Source organism: Scophthalmus maximus, chromosome 9 (genome assembly GCF_022379125.1).
Source record: "Scophthalmus maximus strain ysfricsl-2021 chromosome 9, ASM2237912v1, whole genome shotgun sequence".
Lineage (NCBI taxonomy): Eukaryota > Metazoa > Chordata > Actinopteri > Pleuronectiformes > Scophthalmidae > Scophthalmus > Scophthalmus maximus.
The window spans coordinates 13,064,892-13,080,000 of record NC_061523.1 but is presented as its reverse complement, the minus strand read 5'-3'; the positions used below and the strand labels follow the sequence as shown (position 1 = coordinate 13,080,000).

Below are 15,109 nucleotides of genomic sequence, written 5' to 3'. Positions count from 1 at the left end.
ACATGTTCTCTTGCAAGGAGGGAGAAACAGCGAAAGGAAAGTCCTCGCGTATAAAGCAAGACACTTTTCCATTGAGGCCAGAATCCAAATCATTGACACTGATCAAAGCCACTGTTGTTCCAGTTCTACAATCCTCGGGAACAGATTTGGAAAATGAAGTAACTTCAATCTGTGGAGGATTATCGTTAAAGTCCATTACCTGTATTATCACAGTTTTGTCTGTGGACAAAGGAACGGGGCCCTTATCTGAGGCTTGGATGTCAATTTCATAACTTTTCTTTTCTTCAAAATCAATTGCACCCACCACTGCAATCTCCCCGGTCTCTGGGTCTATGTCAAATAGTTTTCGCACATTTACATCCACCTCTTTACCAAATGAGTAGACGATTTCGCTGTTTGCGCCCTCGTCCACATCTGTCGCATTAACCTGGATCACTAACGTGCCCGGGGCCGTGTTTTCATTTAAAATAGCAGAATATGCATCTTGCGTGAATGCGGGTGGATTATCATTAACATCAAGCACCTCTATCAGTATGTCTATTGTTCCGGATCTCGCCGGTCTCCCACCATCAACCGCTGAAAGCAGGAGCTTGTGTTCTCTCGTGGCCTCTCTGTCTAACTGCTTCTGTAAGATCAGAAATGGCATCTTACGGTCTCCGCCTCTCTCCTTAACTTCCAAACCAAAGTGGTCATTGTGACTCAGTTTGTATTGCTGAACAGAGAACGGGCCACCATCGGGGTCGCGCGCAGGCTGGAGCTGGAACCTCGCTCCCGGTAATGTCGATTCAAATATCTGCAGCCGTTTCTCTTTCTCCTGAAAGACAGGGGAGTGGTCGTTCACGTCCAGCACCTCTATGGCGACATAGTGGATTTCCAGAGGATTTTCCAGGACGGTTTTGAGGTTGATGACACACGTATCGCTCCGTTCACAGATCTCCTCTCGGTCCAGTTTCCTACTGACATACAGGACACCGTCGTCTTTATTCAAATTAAAAAGGGGCTCCATTGAACTCCCGACAATGCGGTACTCTCTGTCTTTCAGCGTTGCCTTATCAATCCCCAAGTCTTTCGCTAGGTTTCCAACAATACTTCCTTCTTGCACATCCTCGGAGACGGAATATCTCGTCTGAGCTGACGCTTCGCTCCAGTACGTCATCAAAGCCACCACACAGGCGATGCACCGCAATCGTCGTATCCACGCCTGGCGTCCGCTTTGTTCCATGATGTACAGACACAGTTTACTCCGCGATCTATAGTAGTGTAATAAAGAAATCATAAACCGCCTTGTTCCGTTGCCAGCTGTGCGCCATCACCAAATCTGCGCTGGGAATGATCCGGAGATAGTTTCGTGCTCATGCCCCTTTCACGTAACGACAAAAACAGGGTTGGACCTGAAGACGGCAATATCTAGAAACACAGTTTGTCATTATACCGACACCATGCGACCCACAACCTTATTGCAGCTCTGTTCACCTAGAAAATACAGTCATATGAAAAGTCCATACAAACATTTGTAAAATGAGATAATCAGTTTGTCTCGTGTACTAAGAAAATAAATAGAGCAAAGTTCAGGAGTCCCAATCGGATATCTCTTCAGGAGATTGTTGTTTCCAAGAATCTGTGCAATTGCAAAGTCCTTATTCCTGTAAAATTTCAAGAGAAATGGCTGCGTTTAATAGAACAACATTCAGCACCACGGATAGCGACGCGAGTCTACAGTGCAGCATGCACTTAGACACAGTGTCTGCATACTTCAGCGTTATGGGAAACAAATGCATTAATATATAACTCTATATTCCTCAATCCAAAATCAAGTACACATAGCTATGTGTACAATATGTAAACTGGTCAAAATCAGAATGACAATTATTCGTGAGAAAATTATAATCTTTTTCCAAAAGAAATCTGAATTAAGCATGCTGATTTTCCTAAATTCCAACAACTGCTTTCCGCATATTTCTTCAAGCACAGATTCCCAACTAAAAATGTATCAGGTGGTTCCAGCCTGTGTAAATATCTGTACCCATATTGCTATAACTTTGTAAAAAAAAATAAAAAAAATGTTAATTGCTGTTACCTCTCAATGAACTCTGTGGCCAAGCACACAACAACATTCAGGTAGAATTCCCTAATCAATTAACCATCTGGTCTGATTGACAACCAACTGTACAACCACCTGTAAACCAACAACTAAACTCAACAGTGAACTCACAAAACCTTCCCATTTCTTTCATATGCATATAGTTATTTCCTATGGAGCCGTTCTGGATAAGTGTTGTGATTTAGTATTTTTGGTACTTAAATAATTAGGATGTGCATTTCTGCCTTGATAAAAAGCGACATTTCTTACCTCTCCAGATCCCCTCCTCCTGTCAGGGAGCACCAGTGTGTTCGCATGACTTCCTGGGACTATAGTAGATCCTATACTCATCCTGGGTCCAACTAACATGTAGCGTTTGTCTCCAGATCTGTACTGGATGCTGTGACACAGTGTCCCATCATAATTAGTCTCTTGTAGATATTTAGAAGTATATTCTGGGGATGATTTTGAGCACTGCATTGAAATCAACACGATGATGCTGATGAGAAAAAGTGCTGAAACTGAGCCCAAAGTTATCATCAGGTAAAAAGTCACATTGTTGTCCTCATCTGCTTTTGTTGAACTCTTAACATCAGAAGCTGCAAAAGCCTCTTTGGGCTCCACGAGTTTGACAATCACAGTAGCTGTTGCTGAGAGAGAAACGTTCCCGTTGTCTTTCACCAGTATGATCAGTTTGTGCTCAGCCTCGTCTGTCTCTGTGAATGAGCGAAGTGTTCTGATCTGTCCTGTGTAGCGGTCCAAACCAAAGAGACTGTGGTCAGTCACTTCCTGCAGTGAGAACAGTAACCAGCCGTTATATCCTATATCAGCGTCATAGGCTCTGACTTTAGTCACCAAGTGTCCTGCGTTCACGTTGCGGGGAATCTCCTCCACACCTTCAGCAGAACCGTTGGAGCTGACTGGATACAGGATGACTGGAGCGTTGTCGTTCTGATCCAGAATGAACACGTTCACTGTGACGTTGCTGCTCAGTGACGGAGTTCCGGAATCTGACGCAACAACGTGGAAGTGGAAAGTTTTCAGTGTCTCAAAGTCAAAACCTTTTAGCGCAATAATTTCCCCATTTTCAGAGTTAATGTTGAGGAATGACGTCAGTGTATTATCTTCGCTTCCATCTCTGAGAATATGATAGGAAATATGTGCATTCTCACTCTCATCAGCATCAGAAGCTTTAACTGAGAACACAGAGGCACCTGGATTGTTCCCCTCTGTGATATAGAAAGTGTAGGGGCTCAGTGAAAACTCTGGACTGTTGTCATTCACATCTGACACCACAACACTTATTGTCTTCTCAGATGATAATGGAGGTTGACCAGCGTCTTTTGCAGTTATTGTCAGGACATAATGTGACTGTGTCTCTCTGTCCAGAGGGGATTTGGTTACTAATGAATACATTTTATCTTGTAAGGATGGTGTCAAAGCAAAAGGAACATCCTCACCTATGGAGCAAATAACTTTTCCATTAAGACCAGAGTCCAAGTCATTCACACTGATCAGAGCAACTGTAGTTCCAGGTCTGGAGTTTTCAGGGATGGAGCTTGAAAATGAGGTGACTTCAATCTCAGGTGCGTTATCATTCACGTCCACTATCTTGATGATGACACTTTTTTGTGTCGAAAGATGAGGGAGGCCTTTATCTGATGCCTGTATTTCAATTTCATATTTATCTTTTTCCTCATAGTCTATTAATCCTTTAACAGTGATTTCACCTGTTGATGGATTGATATCAAAAAGATTTAACAATCTTTGACTCACACTGTTGCTGAATGAATAAATCACATCTCCATTTGGTCCTTCATCTAAATCAGTTGCATTCACTTGTATGGCAATTGTGTCTACTGGTACGTTTTCATCGATCATCACAGAGTAAACATCTTTAGAGAAAACAGGAGCGTTATCATTCACATCCAAAACTTTTACTAGAATATTCATTTCACCAGATTTTGGAGGTTTCCCTCCATCCAGAGCTGTCAGCACTAATGAGTGGCTTCTCGCTGCCTCTCTATCCAAAGATTTTTGCACAATCAAAATGGGTATTTTACCATCTTCTCCCTTATCCTTAACTTCCAACCGGAAGTGGTCATTATGGCTGAGTTTATACTGCTGAACAGAAAAGGGGCCGCCGTCTGGATCTCGAGATGCTTTTAGAGGAATACGTGCTCCAGCTAAGACAGACTCTGAAATCTCCAACGTTTTGTCTTTCTCTGGAAAACTGGGGGAGTGATCATTAACATCCAGCACCTCCACTCCCACGTAGTGCACCTCCAGTGGGTTTTCTAGCACGGTTTTCAGGTTCATCATACATGTGCTGGTCCGCTCGCACACCTCTTCCCTGTCGATCTTCCGGCTCACGTACAAGATGCCGTCGTTCTGATTCACGTGGAAAAGAGGATCCGCACTACTGGAAACAATGCGATACTTCCGGTCTCTCAGCGTGTGTCTATCTAATCCAAGATCTTTGGCGATATTCCCCACCACAGTTCCTTCGTTAACTTCCTCGGAGATTGAATATCGTAGCTGCGCCGAGGCCGCGCTCCACAAAAGCAGCGCGACCGCAGCGCAGATCCGCCGTCCTCTCGCGGCGCGTCCTCTTTGTGTCATGATCAGGACCACAACTCTCACCGATTCCTCGCGGGATCAATAATCGCATAGGAAGAAATGAAAACGACACGTCCGCGCACGCCGATGGGCACTCCGTTTCCAAAATGATGAAACTGCAGCACAGTGCGTACAACGGCAGCACAAAGCCGACTGCGGTCAGAATCAAACCCAGCGCTATGAAGAGGTGGGACCAAAGTACAGTGACGATACGAGCCGCTATTTTCCTGAGACACTGACACCATGCGACCCCAGTGTTCACTACAAGGAAGTCAACCGTACTGACGTATTCTGATACCACCGTGGACATGTTTTATAATAATGTAGCTTGACTCTGAGTGAAGAAGGTGAAGAGAACGACTCTTTAGCCAATTTAACGAGCAAAACATACTGTCCTCCGCATAAAGATGGAGATTCAAACCCTACAAAAATGCTCCATGTTTCTGTATAACTCGGAATTTGATTTGTTCTAAGAACAAAAACTAACGAGTTAGTGGTTTTAACCTATTCGTTATTGGTACATGAGGACATAAACATTTCAGCACCAGGGACAGCGAATGACACCAGTTGCAATCTTTTGAAAGCTCAGATCTCAGTCTGGTCTGAATTAAAGTGTAAAATGTTTGACACTGGTCGAACTGTTTGACTAGCACTGATATGTGTTCATAGTATGGAGTAAAGAAAGCAGAGATGCCAAAATAAAAAAGGGATGCTGAGACAGCATTTGCTATTGTTACAACCATGACTAAAAGCACGCACAGCATGGCACCAACCAAACAATACCCTTCATGTGCAGTAAGCGTTTTCAGTGATCAATTGACTGAACTTATTGATGAACAACCAATTCAATGACACTTTCAGCAGAAACAAGCTAAAGTTTTCACAAACAAGTCTTACCTCCTCAGATGTCCTCCTGTCAGGGAGCACCAGTGTGTTCGCATGACTTCCTGGGACTATAGTAGATCCTATACTCATCCTGGGTCCAACTAACATGTAGCGTTTGTCTCCAGATCTGTACTGGATGCTGTGACACAGTGTCCCATCATAATTAGTCTCTTGTAGATATTTAGAAGTATAGTCTGGGGAGGATTTTGAGCACTGCATTGTAATCAACACGATGATGCTGATGAGGAAAAGTGCTGAAACTGAGCCCAAAGTTATCATCAGGTAAAAAGTCACATTGTTGTCTTCATCTGCTTTTGTTGAACTTTTAACATCAGAAGCTGCAAAAGCCTCTTTGGGCTCCACGAGTTTGACAATCACAGTAGCTGTTGCTGAGAGAGAAACGTTCCCGTTGTCTTTCACCAGTATGATCAGTTTGTGCTCAGCCTCGTCTGTCTCTGTGAATGAGCGAAGTGTTCTGATCTGTCCTGTGTAGCGGTCCAAACCAAAGAGACTGTGGTCAGTCACTTCCTGCAGTGAGAACAGTAACCAGCCGTTATATCCTATATCAGCGTCATAGGCTCTGACTTTAGTCACCAAGTGTCCTGCGTTCATGTTGCGGGGAATCTCCTCCACACCTTCAGCAGAACCGTTGGAGCTGACTGGATACAGGATGACTGGAGCGTTGTCGTTCTGATCCAGAATGAACACGTTCACTGTGACGTTGCTGCTCAGTGACGGAGTTCCGGAATCTGACGCAACAACGTGGAAGTGGAAAGTTTTCAGTGTCTCAAAGTCAAAACCTTTTAGCGCAATAATTTCCCCATTTTCAGAGTTAATGTTGAGGAATGACGTCAGTTTGTTATCTCCGCTTCCATCTCTGAGAATATGATAGGAAATATGTGCATTATCATTCTCATCAGCATCAGAAGCTTTAACTGAGAAAACAGAGGCACCTGGATTGTTTCCCTCTGTGATATAGAAAGTGTAGGGGCTCAGTGAAAACTCTGGACTGTTGTCATTCACATCTGACACAACAACACTTATTGTCTTCTCAGATGATAATGGAGGTTGACCAGCGTCTTTTGCAGTTATTGTCAGGACATAATGTGACTGTGTCTCTCTGTCCAGAGGGGATTTGGTTACTAATGAATACATTTTATCTTGTAAGGATGGTGTCAAAGCAAAAGGAACATCCTCACCTATGGAGCAAATAACTTTTCCATTAAGACCAGAGTCCAAGTCATTCACACTGATCAGAGCAACTGTAGTTCCAGGTCTGGAGTTTTCAGGGATGGAGCTTGAAAATGAGGTGACTTCAATCTCAGGTGCGTTATCATTCACGTCCACTATCTTGATGATGACACTTTTTTCTGTAGTTAAGGGAGCAAAACCTTTATCTGATGCTTCAATTTCAATTTCATATTTATCCTTTTCCTCATAGTCTATTAAACGTTTAACAGTTATCTCACCTGTTAATTGATTGATATCAAAAAGGTTCAATATGTTTTGAGTCATACTGTTGCTAAACGAGTAAACTACATCTCCGTTTGTGCCGTCATCCAAATCGGTAGCATTCACTTGCAGGACTGTTGTACCGACCGATGCATTTTCATTGAGCATCACAGAATACACATCTTTGGTGAAAAAAGGAGCATTATCATTAATATCTAAAACATTTACGAAAATATTCATGTTGCCAGATTTCGGAGGTTTACCCCCATCCACAGCCGTCAATGTTAATGAATGACTTGGTGCAGTTTCCCTGTCTAAAGATTTTTGAATAACTAATATGGGTATTTTACCATCATCTCCTTTATCCTTAACTTCCAAACGGAAGTGATCATTGCCTGTGAGTTTATATTGTTGCACTGAAAAATGACCACTGTCCTGATCTCGCGAGGCTTTTAGCTGAAATCGTGCTCCAGGCAACACTGACTCTGAAATCTCCAGCCTTTTCTCTTCCTCAAGAAAAGTAGGGGAGTGATCGTTTATATCCTGCACCTCCACTCCAACGTAGTGCACCTCCAGTGGGTTTTCTAAGACGGTTTTCAGATTTATTAAACACGTACTGCTCTGCGCGCACACCTCTTCTCTGTCGATCTTCCGGTTCACGTACAAGATGCCGTCGTTCTGATTCACATGGAACAGAGGATCCGCATTACTCGAAACAATGCGATACTTCCTTTCTTTCAGCGTGCCTTTATCCAATCCAAGGTCTTTGGCGATATTCCCCACCACCGTTCCTTCCTTTACTTCCTCGGGGATTGAATATCGTATCTGCGCCGAGGCCGCGCTCCACAAAAGCACCGCGACCACGCATTCGGCAAAACATCCTCGCGTCCTTCCCGGCACGCGTCTTCTTTGTTCCATGATCAACCCCGAAATGATCAGTTATCCTTCACAAAGACAGTGACTCCGTTTCAAAAACAGCATCCAACACGTTCCAATACGTAGATATGCATTTTCTTCCTCTATAGAAATGAGGGGAATTGCACCAACAAAGACGCGATCGTTCCAGGATCGAAGTGAGAACGTCGTCAAGAGGCGGACCGAAACGGCAAAGATGACGCGCACACTTAACACTGACTTTTTACATTACACTGACACCATGCGTCCACATTCCTCACTGCGGCGTTTGAAGGATGTAGGCTTCACAGTAAGTCAATATTGAAACGAGTATTAGCTACTGCAAACCACAGAGAACAAAGTGTAAACAAGGGAACACTAGCTGCTGGTAAAGCAAACAACGTATATTCCAAGGACTGCAAACATCTGGAGTCAACAATCTTAATTTCATGTGAATACTATCGTGTGAATTAAGACGACGTGATGATGATATTCGTGTAGGAGAACGAAGCCAAACACTTTCAGCACCAGGGACAGCGACCGTAACATGTGGCAGTTCAGTTATAGCATTTCGAAATAAGCCTTTTTCACATCTTTTCTAGTTCAAAGGTGCTGAGTCGACTTAACCATTCTTACTCACACCCACATACTCTTCTTTTAATTCTTCAGGGTGGTAAAGCTTACTTTTTCATCACGTGGTTGTCATGTTTAATTTAAATAGTGAAAAGACGCTCGCAGCACTCTCAAACAAATCAGCTTTCATTTGCTGTTTCAAAATCAAAATAATTAAGCTCATGTAAAACTGGAAGAAACATTCGAAAATTTACAAATCGGTGTAAAACAATGACAAAATACCAGAGCAAATGAAAAGAGTTGCAGGCATTGTTCATCGTGGCCCAAGACAGGGTGCATAATGTTTAAACCCCTGTATGAGTCTAGAACATTTCTGAAGGAGTTGATGAAAATGTTCACAAAGTATCAGACTACAAAAAGTGCTGTTGCAACAACTATGCCCAAAAAAGGAAATGGAATAATAATTGCTAGGAATAAACAAAGCCAACAATGCCATATATGCACAACCTTACTCAGTGCTCTCATGTTCAGTTAACAATGAACTCAGTAAATGACCTCACATTTGCCACTTTAATAATCTTACCTCCTCAGATGTCCTCCTCCTGTCAGGGAGCACCAGTGTGTTCGCATGACTTCCTGGGACTATAGTAGATCCTATACTCATCCTGGGTCCAACTAACATGTAGCGTTTGTCTCCAGATCTGTACTGGATGCTGTGACACAGTGTCCCATCATAATTAGTCTCTTGTAGATATTTAGAAGTATAGTCTGGGGATGATTTTGAGCACTGCATTGAAATCAACACGACGATACTGATGAGAAAAAGTGCTGAAACTGAGCCCAAAGTTATCATCAGGTAAAAAGTCACATTGTTGTCCTCATCTGCTTTTGTTGAACTCTTAACATCAGAAGCTGCAAAAGCCTCTTTGGGCTCCACGAGTTTGACAATCACAGTAGCTGTTGCTGAGAGAGAAACGTTCCCGTTGTCTTTCACCAGTATGATCAGTTTGTGCTCAGCCTCGTCTGTCTCTGTGAATGAGCGAAGTGTTCTGATCTGTCCTGTGTAGCGGTCCAAACCAAAGAGACTGTGGTCAGTCACTTCCTGCAGTGAGAACAGTAACCAGCCGTTATATCCTATATCAGCGTCATAGGCTCTGACTTTAGTCACCAAGTGTCCTGCGTTCACGTTGCGGGGAATCTCCTCCACACCTTCAGCAGAACCGTTGGAGCTGACTGGATACAGGATGACTGGAGCGTTGTCGTTCTGATCCAGAATGAACACGTTCACTGTGACGTTGCTGCTCAGTGACGGAGTTCCGGAATCTGACGCAACAACGTGGAACTGGAAAGTTTTCAGTGTTTCAAAGTCGAAACTTTTTAGCGCCAAAATATCCCCGTTTTCAGGGTTTATGTTTAAAAACGAGGACAACTGACCTCCTCTTTCATCTCTGCAAATATGATATGAAATGAGAGCATTGTCACTCTCATCACGATCCGATGCCTTTACTGAAAACACGGGGGCTGCCGGACTGTTATTCTCACTTATATAAAATGTATAGGGGCTTATTGAAAATTCCGGACTGTTGTCATTGACATCTGATATGACGACGCTTATAGTCTTCTCAGTTAAAAACGAAGGGTCACCTGAATCCTTCGCAGTAATTGTGACATCATATTGAGAAATCTCTTCCCTGTCCAACTGCGACTTGGTCACAACAGCGTACATGTTTTCTTGTAGCGACGGAGATAAAATGAAGGGAACGTCCTCTTTGATTGTGCAAATTATTTTACCATTGATCCCAGAGTCTAAATCACTGACACTAATGAGAGCAACTGTAGTTCCTATTTTTGCATCCTCCTTGATGGAGCTTGAAAACGATGTCACCTCTATCTCAGGAGCATTATCGTTGACATCAATCACAGTTATCATAACACTTTTGTCAGATGCCAGTGGAACTTGCCCCTTATCAGATGCCTTTATATCAATTTCATAACTCTTACTTTTCTCAAAATCTATCGGACCTGTCACTTGAATTTCACCGGTGTTTTGGTCGATACTAAAGAGGTCCATTAATTTTACATCGACTTCGTTACCAAATGAATATATTATTTCGCCGTTTGCACCCTGGTCCAAATCAGTAGCGTTTACCTGAATCACCACAGTACCAAGGGGGACGTTTTCCTTCAGTGTGGCAGAGTACAGCTCTTTTGTGAACACGGGCGAGTTGTCGTTAATATCGATTACATCCACAAGTATGTCTATACTTCCAGATTTCACCGGTTTTCCTCCGTCAACGGCTGTGAGACGCAGCCTGTGTTTCCCAGCTGCTTCTCTGTCCAGCTGTTTCTGCAGAACTAAAAATGGTACTTTTCGGTCCTGGCCTCGATCCTTGACTTCTACCCTGAAATGCTCGTTGTGACTCAGTCGATATTGCTGGATGGAGAACTGGCCTACGTCGGGGTCGCGCGCTGCCTGCAGTTGAAATCTCGCCCCTGCTAGAGCCGACTCGGAAATCTCGAGCCGTTTTTCCTTCTCTGGGAAAACAGGCGAGTGGTCATTTATGTCAAGTATTTCCACGGCCACATAGTGAATCTCCAGCGGGTTTTCTAGCACCGTTTTCAGTTGGATCAAACACGGGCTGGTCCGTTCGCACACCTCCTCCCTGTCTATCCTACGTTTCACATACAGGACACCGTCGATTTCATTCACCTGAAACAACGGCTCGCCTGAGCCTGATACAATGCGATACCCCCTGTCTTTGAGCGCACTCTTGTCTAGTCCCAAATCCTTCGCTATATTCCCGACCACGGTTCCATCTTCAACCTCCTCGGATATGGAATATCTGATCTGCGCAACAGCCCCGCTCCATAAAACATCCAAAACCACCAAGAAGGCAAACCAACAACGTCGCTCCCTCCAGGATTTGTATTCTCCTCTTTGTTCCATGACTTGAATATAAAAAAAAAACAATAGTCCATTAAATACGTCGAGTTATTTCAGAGACTTAGTGCGTCATGGTTCTGAACGACGCCCTAGGTTTATTTTTAAAAAAAAAATGCTCAGACTTAAAAAAAAAAACACGACTCGGTGGCAATTGCGACGTCAAGATCAAGTAAGCAGTTCTGTTTCAGACAGAGAGTGTAGGAGGCTTGGTTCGAATGAAGCTCGTGACGTAAAATGCTGCCAAATGCACAGAATCGCTGAACCACACTGACACCAAGCGTTGACATTGTTAGTCGCACACATTTTAGTCTAGAGACGATATATCCCCACGTCACTTTTAAGATATCATACAGATCGGCTTCGAATAGTCGAACTATTTGGCCTTTGCTATTTCGTTTCGGACAAAAACAATAAAGTCACTGGAGTTTATAATTCTAACCATAAAACACGGGGGATCGCTGTGGTTAATACACTGTGGAGCTACGTATGATATAACCACTATTAAAAAAAAAAAAAAAAAAAATATATATATATATATATATATATATATATATATATATATATATATATATATATATATATATGGGTTCCACAAAACCCATAGAAAAAGCAGCACGACCGAAAAATAAATAAAGGTGAAAAGTTGAACTTTGATAAGGTTAACATTCTTGTATGCTTGATCTCTGAAGGCGTTAATGAAAAGTGCCGAACTTTTGACATCCATCAGCACCAAACACAATAAAAGTAGATTCGTTCAATCAGTATAAAAAATGAAATAGAAATGTCCTATCAATTAGCACCTTTTCTTGGAAGATCATCTCAATTCCCCAGGAAAAATATATATTATAATCAGCTTCTTTCAAAAAATGATCTTACCTCTCCAGATCCCCTCCTCCTGTCAGGGAGCACCAGAGTGTTCGCATGACTTCCTGGGACTATAGTAGATCCTATACTCATCCTGGGTCCAACTAACATGTAGCGTTTGTCTCCAGATCTGTACTGGATGCTGTGACACAGTGTCCCATCATAATTAGTCTCTTGTAGATATTTAGAAGTATAGTCTGGGGAGGATTTTGAGCACTGCATTGAAATCAACACGACGATGCTGATGAGAAAAAGTGCTGAAACTGAGCCCAAAGTTATCATCAGGTAAAAAGTCACATTGTTGTCTTCATCTGCTTTTGTTGAACTCTTAACATCAGAAGCTGCAAAAGCCTCTTTGGGCTCCACGAGTTTGACAATCACAGTAGCTGTTGCTGAGAGAGAAACGTTCCCGTTGTCTTTCACCAGTATGATCAGTTTGTGCTCAGCCTCGTCTGTCTCTGTGAATGAGCGAAGTGTTCTGATCTGTCCTGTGTAGCGGTCCAAACCAAAGAGACTGTGGTCAGTCACTTCCTGCAGTGAGAACAGTAACCAGCCGTTATATCCTATATCAGCGTCATAGGCTCTGACTTTAGTCACCAAGTGTCCTGCGTTCACGTTGCGGGGAATCTCCTCCACACCTTCAGCAGAACCGTTGGAGCTGACTGGATACAGGATGACTGGAGCGTTGTCGTTCTGATCCAGAATGAACACGTTCACTGTGACGTTGCTGCTCAGTGACGGAGTTCCGGAATCTGACGCAACAACGTGGAAGTGGAAAGTTTTCAGTGTTTCAAAGTCGAAACTTTTCAGAGCCACAATCTCTCCATTTTCAGAGTTGATGTTAAGAAAGGAACTCAGCAGGTTTTCTCCTCCCCTGTCTCTTAAAATATGATATGTAATATGCGCATTACTTCCCTCGTCATCATCACGGGCTGTCACTGATAAAATAGACGACCCTGGGCTATTGGTCTCGGTTATGTAGAAAGTATATGGGTTCTGTGAAAACTCTGGGCTGTTATCATTCACATCGGATACAACAATTTGTATAGTTTTATCTGATGACAGAGATGGTTCGCCTGCGTCTTTAGCGACAATTGTCACATCATACTGCGATTGCTGCTCTCGGTCCAAACGTGATTTGGTTACTAGAGAATACATGTTATTTTGTAAAGATGGGCTGAGCAGAAACGGGAGACTATGGCTAATATGACACATAACTTTTCCATTCAGACCAGAATCTGAATCTTTAACACTGATCAACGCCACCGTGGTTCCCGGTTTTGAATCTTCCGGGAGCGCACGTGAAAAAGACGTCACCTCAATCTCTGGCGCGTTGTCGTTTACGTCGACCACACGTATGATGACGGTTTTGTCTGTTGTCAGTGGAGCTGCACCTTTGTCTGATGCCTGGATGTCAATTTCGTATCTGCTGCTGTCTTCAAAATCTATGGCCCCTGCTACAGTAATGACTCCAGTGTCCGCATCTAAATCGAAACGTGCACGTACACGTGGGTCCACGTCATTGCCAAATGAATATACAACGTCACCGTTTGAACCTTCATCCGCATCTGTGGCATTTACACGAATAACAGTCGTGCCAATGGGAGCATTTTCCTTTAAATCAGCATGATATGAATCCTGCGTGAAAACCGGGGGGTTGTCATTCACATCAGAGACATCGACTATGATTGTCATGTTCCCGGACCGTGGAGGTTTACCTCCATCAGTGGCGGTCAGGAGTAGCACATGGGTCTTGACGGATTCTCTATCGAGTGGCTTTTGAAGAACTAAACTGGGGGTTTTACGGTCCTCACCACGATCTTTCACATCCAAACGGAAATGTTCATTGTGACTCAACTTATACTGCTGAACGGATAATGAACCACTATCAGCGTCGCGCGCAGCTTGTAACTGAAATCGTGCTCCCGGTAATGCAGATTCAAAAATATCCAGCATCTTCTCACGCTCAGGGAAGCTTGGTGCGTGGTCGTTTACATCCAGGATCTCCACTGCCACGTAGTGAACCTCCAGTGGGTTTTCCAATACAGTTTTTAAGTCGATGACACAAACCTTGCTTCGGTCGCACACTTCCTCTCTGTCAATTTTACGGTTAACGTACAAGATGCCATCGCCCTGATTCACTTGGAAAGGGGGCTCTGTCGAGCTGTAGACAATACGGTACCCTCGCTCCTTCAGTGTGGTCTTATCGAGCCCTAGATCCTTCGCGATATTTCCAACAGCAGTCCCTTCTTTCACTTCCTCGGCGACAGAATATCGGACTTGTGCTGAAACTCTGCTCCAAACCGTGACCAAAACCACCATGAAGGCCACACACTGTGTCCGCTCGCTCCGTGCCTGGCGTCCTCTTTGTTCCATGACGTGAATAAGAAACATTTGAAATAAAATGTGAATAAATCTTTTCTAAAGGCTATATTCGCACACGAACGTAAAATCCTCCCGTCACATTCGCTGTCGTAATCCAACCATTGTCCATCAGAGCAACGCGCGTATTAAAAGGAAAATGTTGTGTTCATGCTGTTCGCGTTAAACGCTCGGTCAGTTATGGTTTGAGGGGAAAGGGGATGGGTCTATAGTGGCTCTGACGAAAACATGTGGAAGCTGTACGTGTCGTTATACCGACACCAAGTGATCGAGGATCACATTGCACAGCTTTGTTTGACAAGAGCAAAGTCCATGAAAATAGTACTTTGCACGAAAAGAAAGCTTTAAAAAATTACAAACTGCTCACCATATTCCCACGTACAATGTGCAGGAGAGGCGAATGTGGGCTTTCACCT

At 43.5% G+C, this 15,109-nt stretch overlaps 4 protein-coding genes across 8 annotated transcripts in view; 1 reads left to right on the top strand and 3 right to left on the bottom strand.

The window, feature by feature from the left end:
- Positions 1-4,862, bottom strand: part of LOC118319159 (protocadherin alpha-3-like) — a 10,773-nt gene extending 5,911 nt beyond the window's left edge. Inside the window, exon 1 of the mRNA XM_047334214.1 lies at positions 2,351-4,862. Coding sequence (XP_047190170.1) covers positions 2,351-4,702 — 2,352 coding nt within the window. The 5' untranslated portion in view covers positions 4,703-4,862. The remainder of the gene's footprint in view (positions 1-2,350) is intronic.
- Positions 1-15,109, top strand: part of LOC118319180 (fibroblast growth factor 18) — a 209,752-nt gene that overhangs the window by 71,139 nt on the left and 123,504 nt on the right. The gene's annotated exons all lie outside the window — the stretch shown is intronic.
- The window catches only part of LOC118319165 (protocadherin alpha-C2-like), a 149,752-nt gene that overhangs the window by 99,980 nt on the left and 34,663 nt on the right, over positions 1-15,109 (bottom strand). The window contains exon 1 of one of the 5 annotated variants that reach the window (XM_047334189.1): positions 12,324-14,844. The exons of 2 other annotated variants lie outside the window; for them this stretch is intronic. In XM_047334189.1, the coding sequence (XP_047190145.1) occupies positions 12,324-14,705 (2,382 nt within the window). In that variant the 5' untranslated portion in view covers positions 14,706-14,844. Of the gene's footprint in view, positions 1,967-5,596; positions 8,214-12,323; positions 14,845-15,109 lie in introns of those variants that run through there. 2 more of the 5 variants (XM_047334196.1, XM_047334184.1) reach the window with 2 other exon arrangements.
- Positions 8,948-11,741, bottom strand: LOC124850495 (protocadherin alpha-8-like). The gene has a single exon (XM_047334212.1). The coding sequence runs from the start codon at positions 11,448-11,450 to the stop codon at positions 9,060-9,062; it is 2,391 nt and encodes a 796-aa protein (XP_047190168.1). The 5' UTR covers positions 11,451-11,741; the 3' UTR covers positions 8,948-9,059.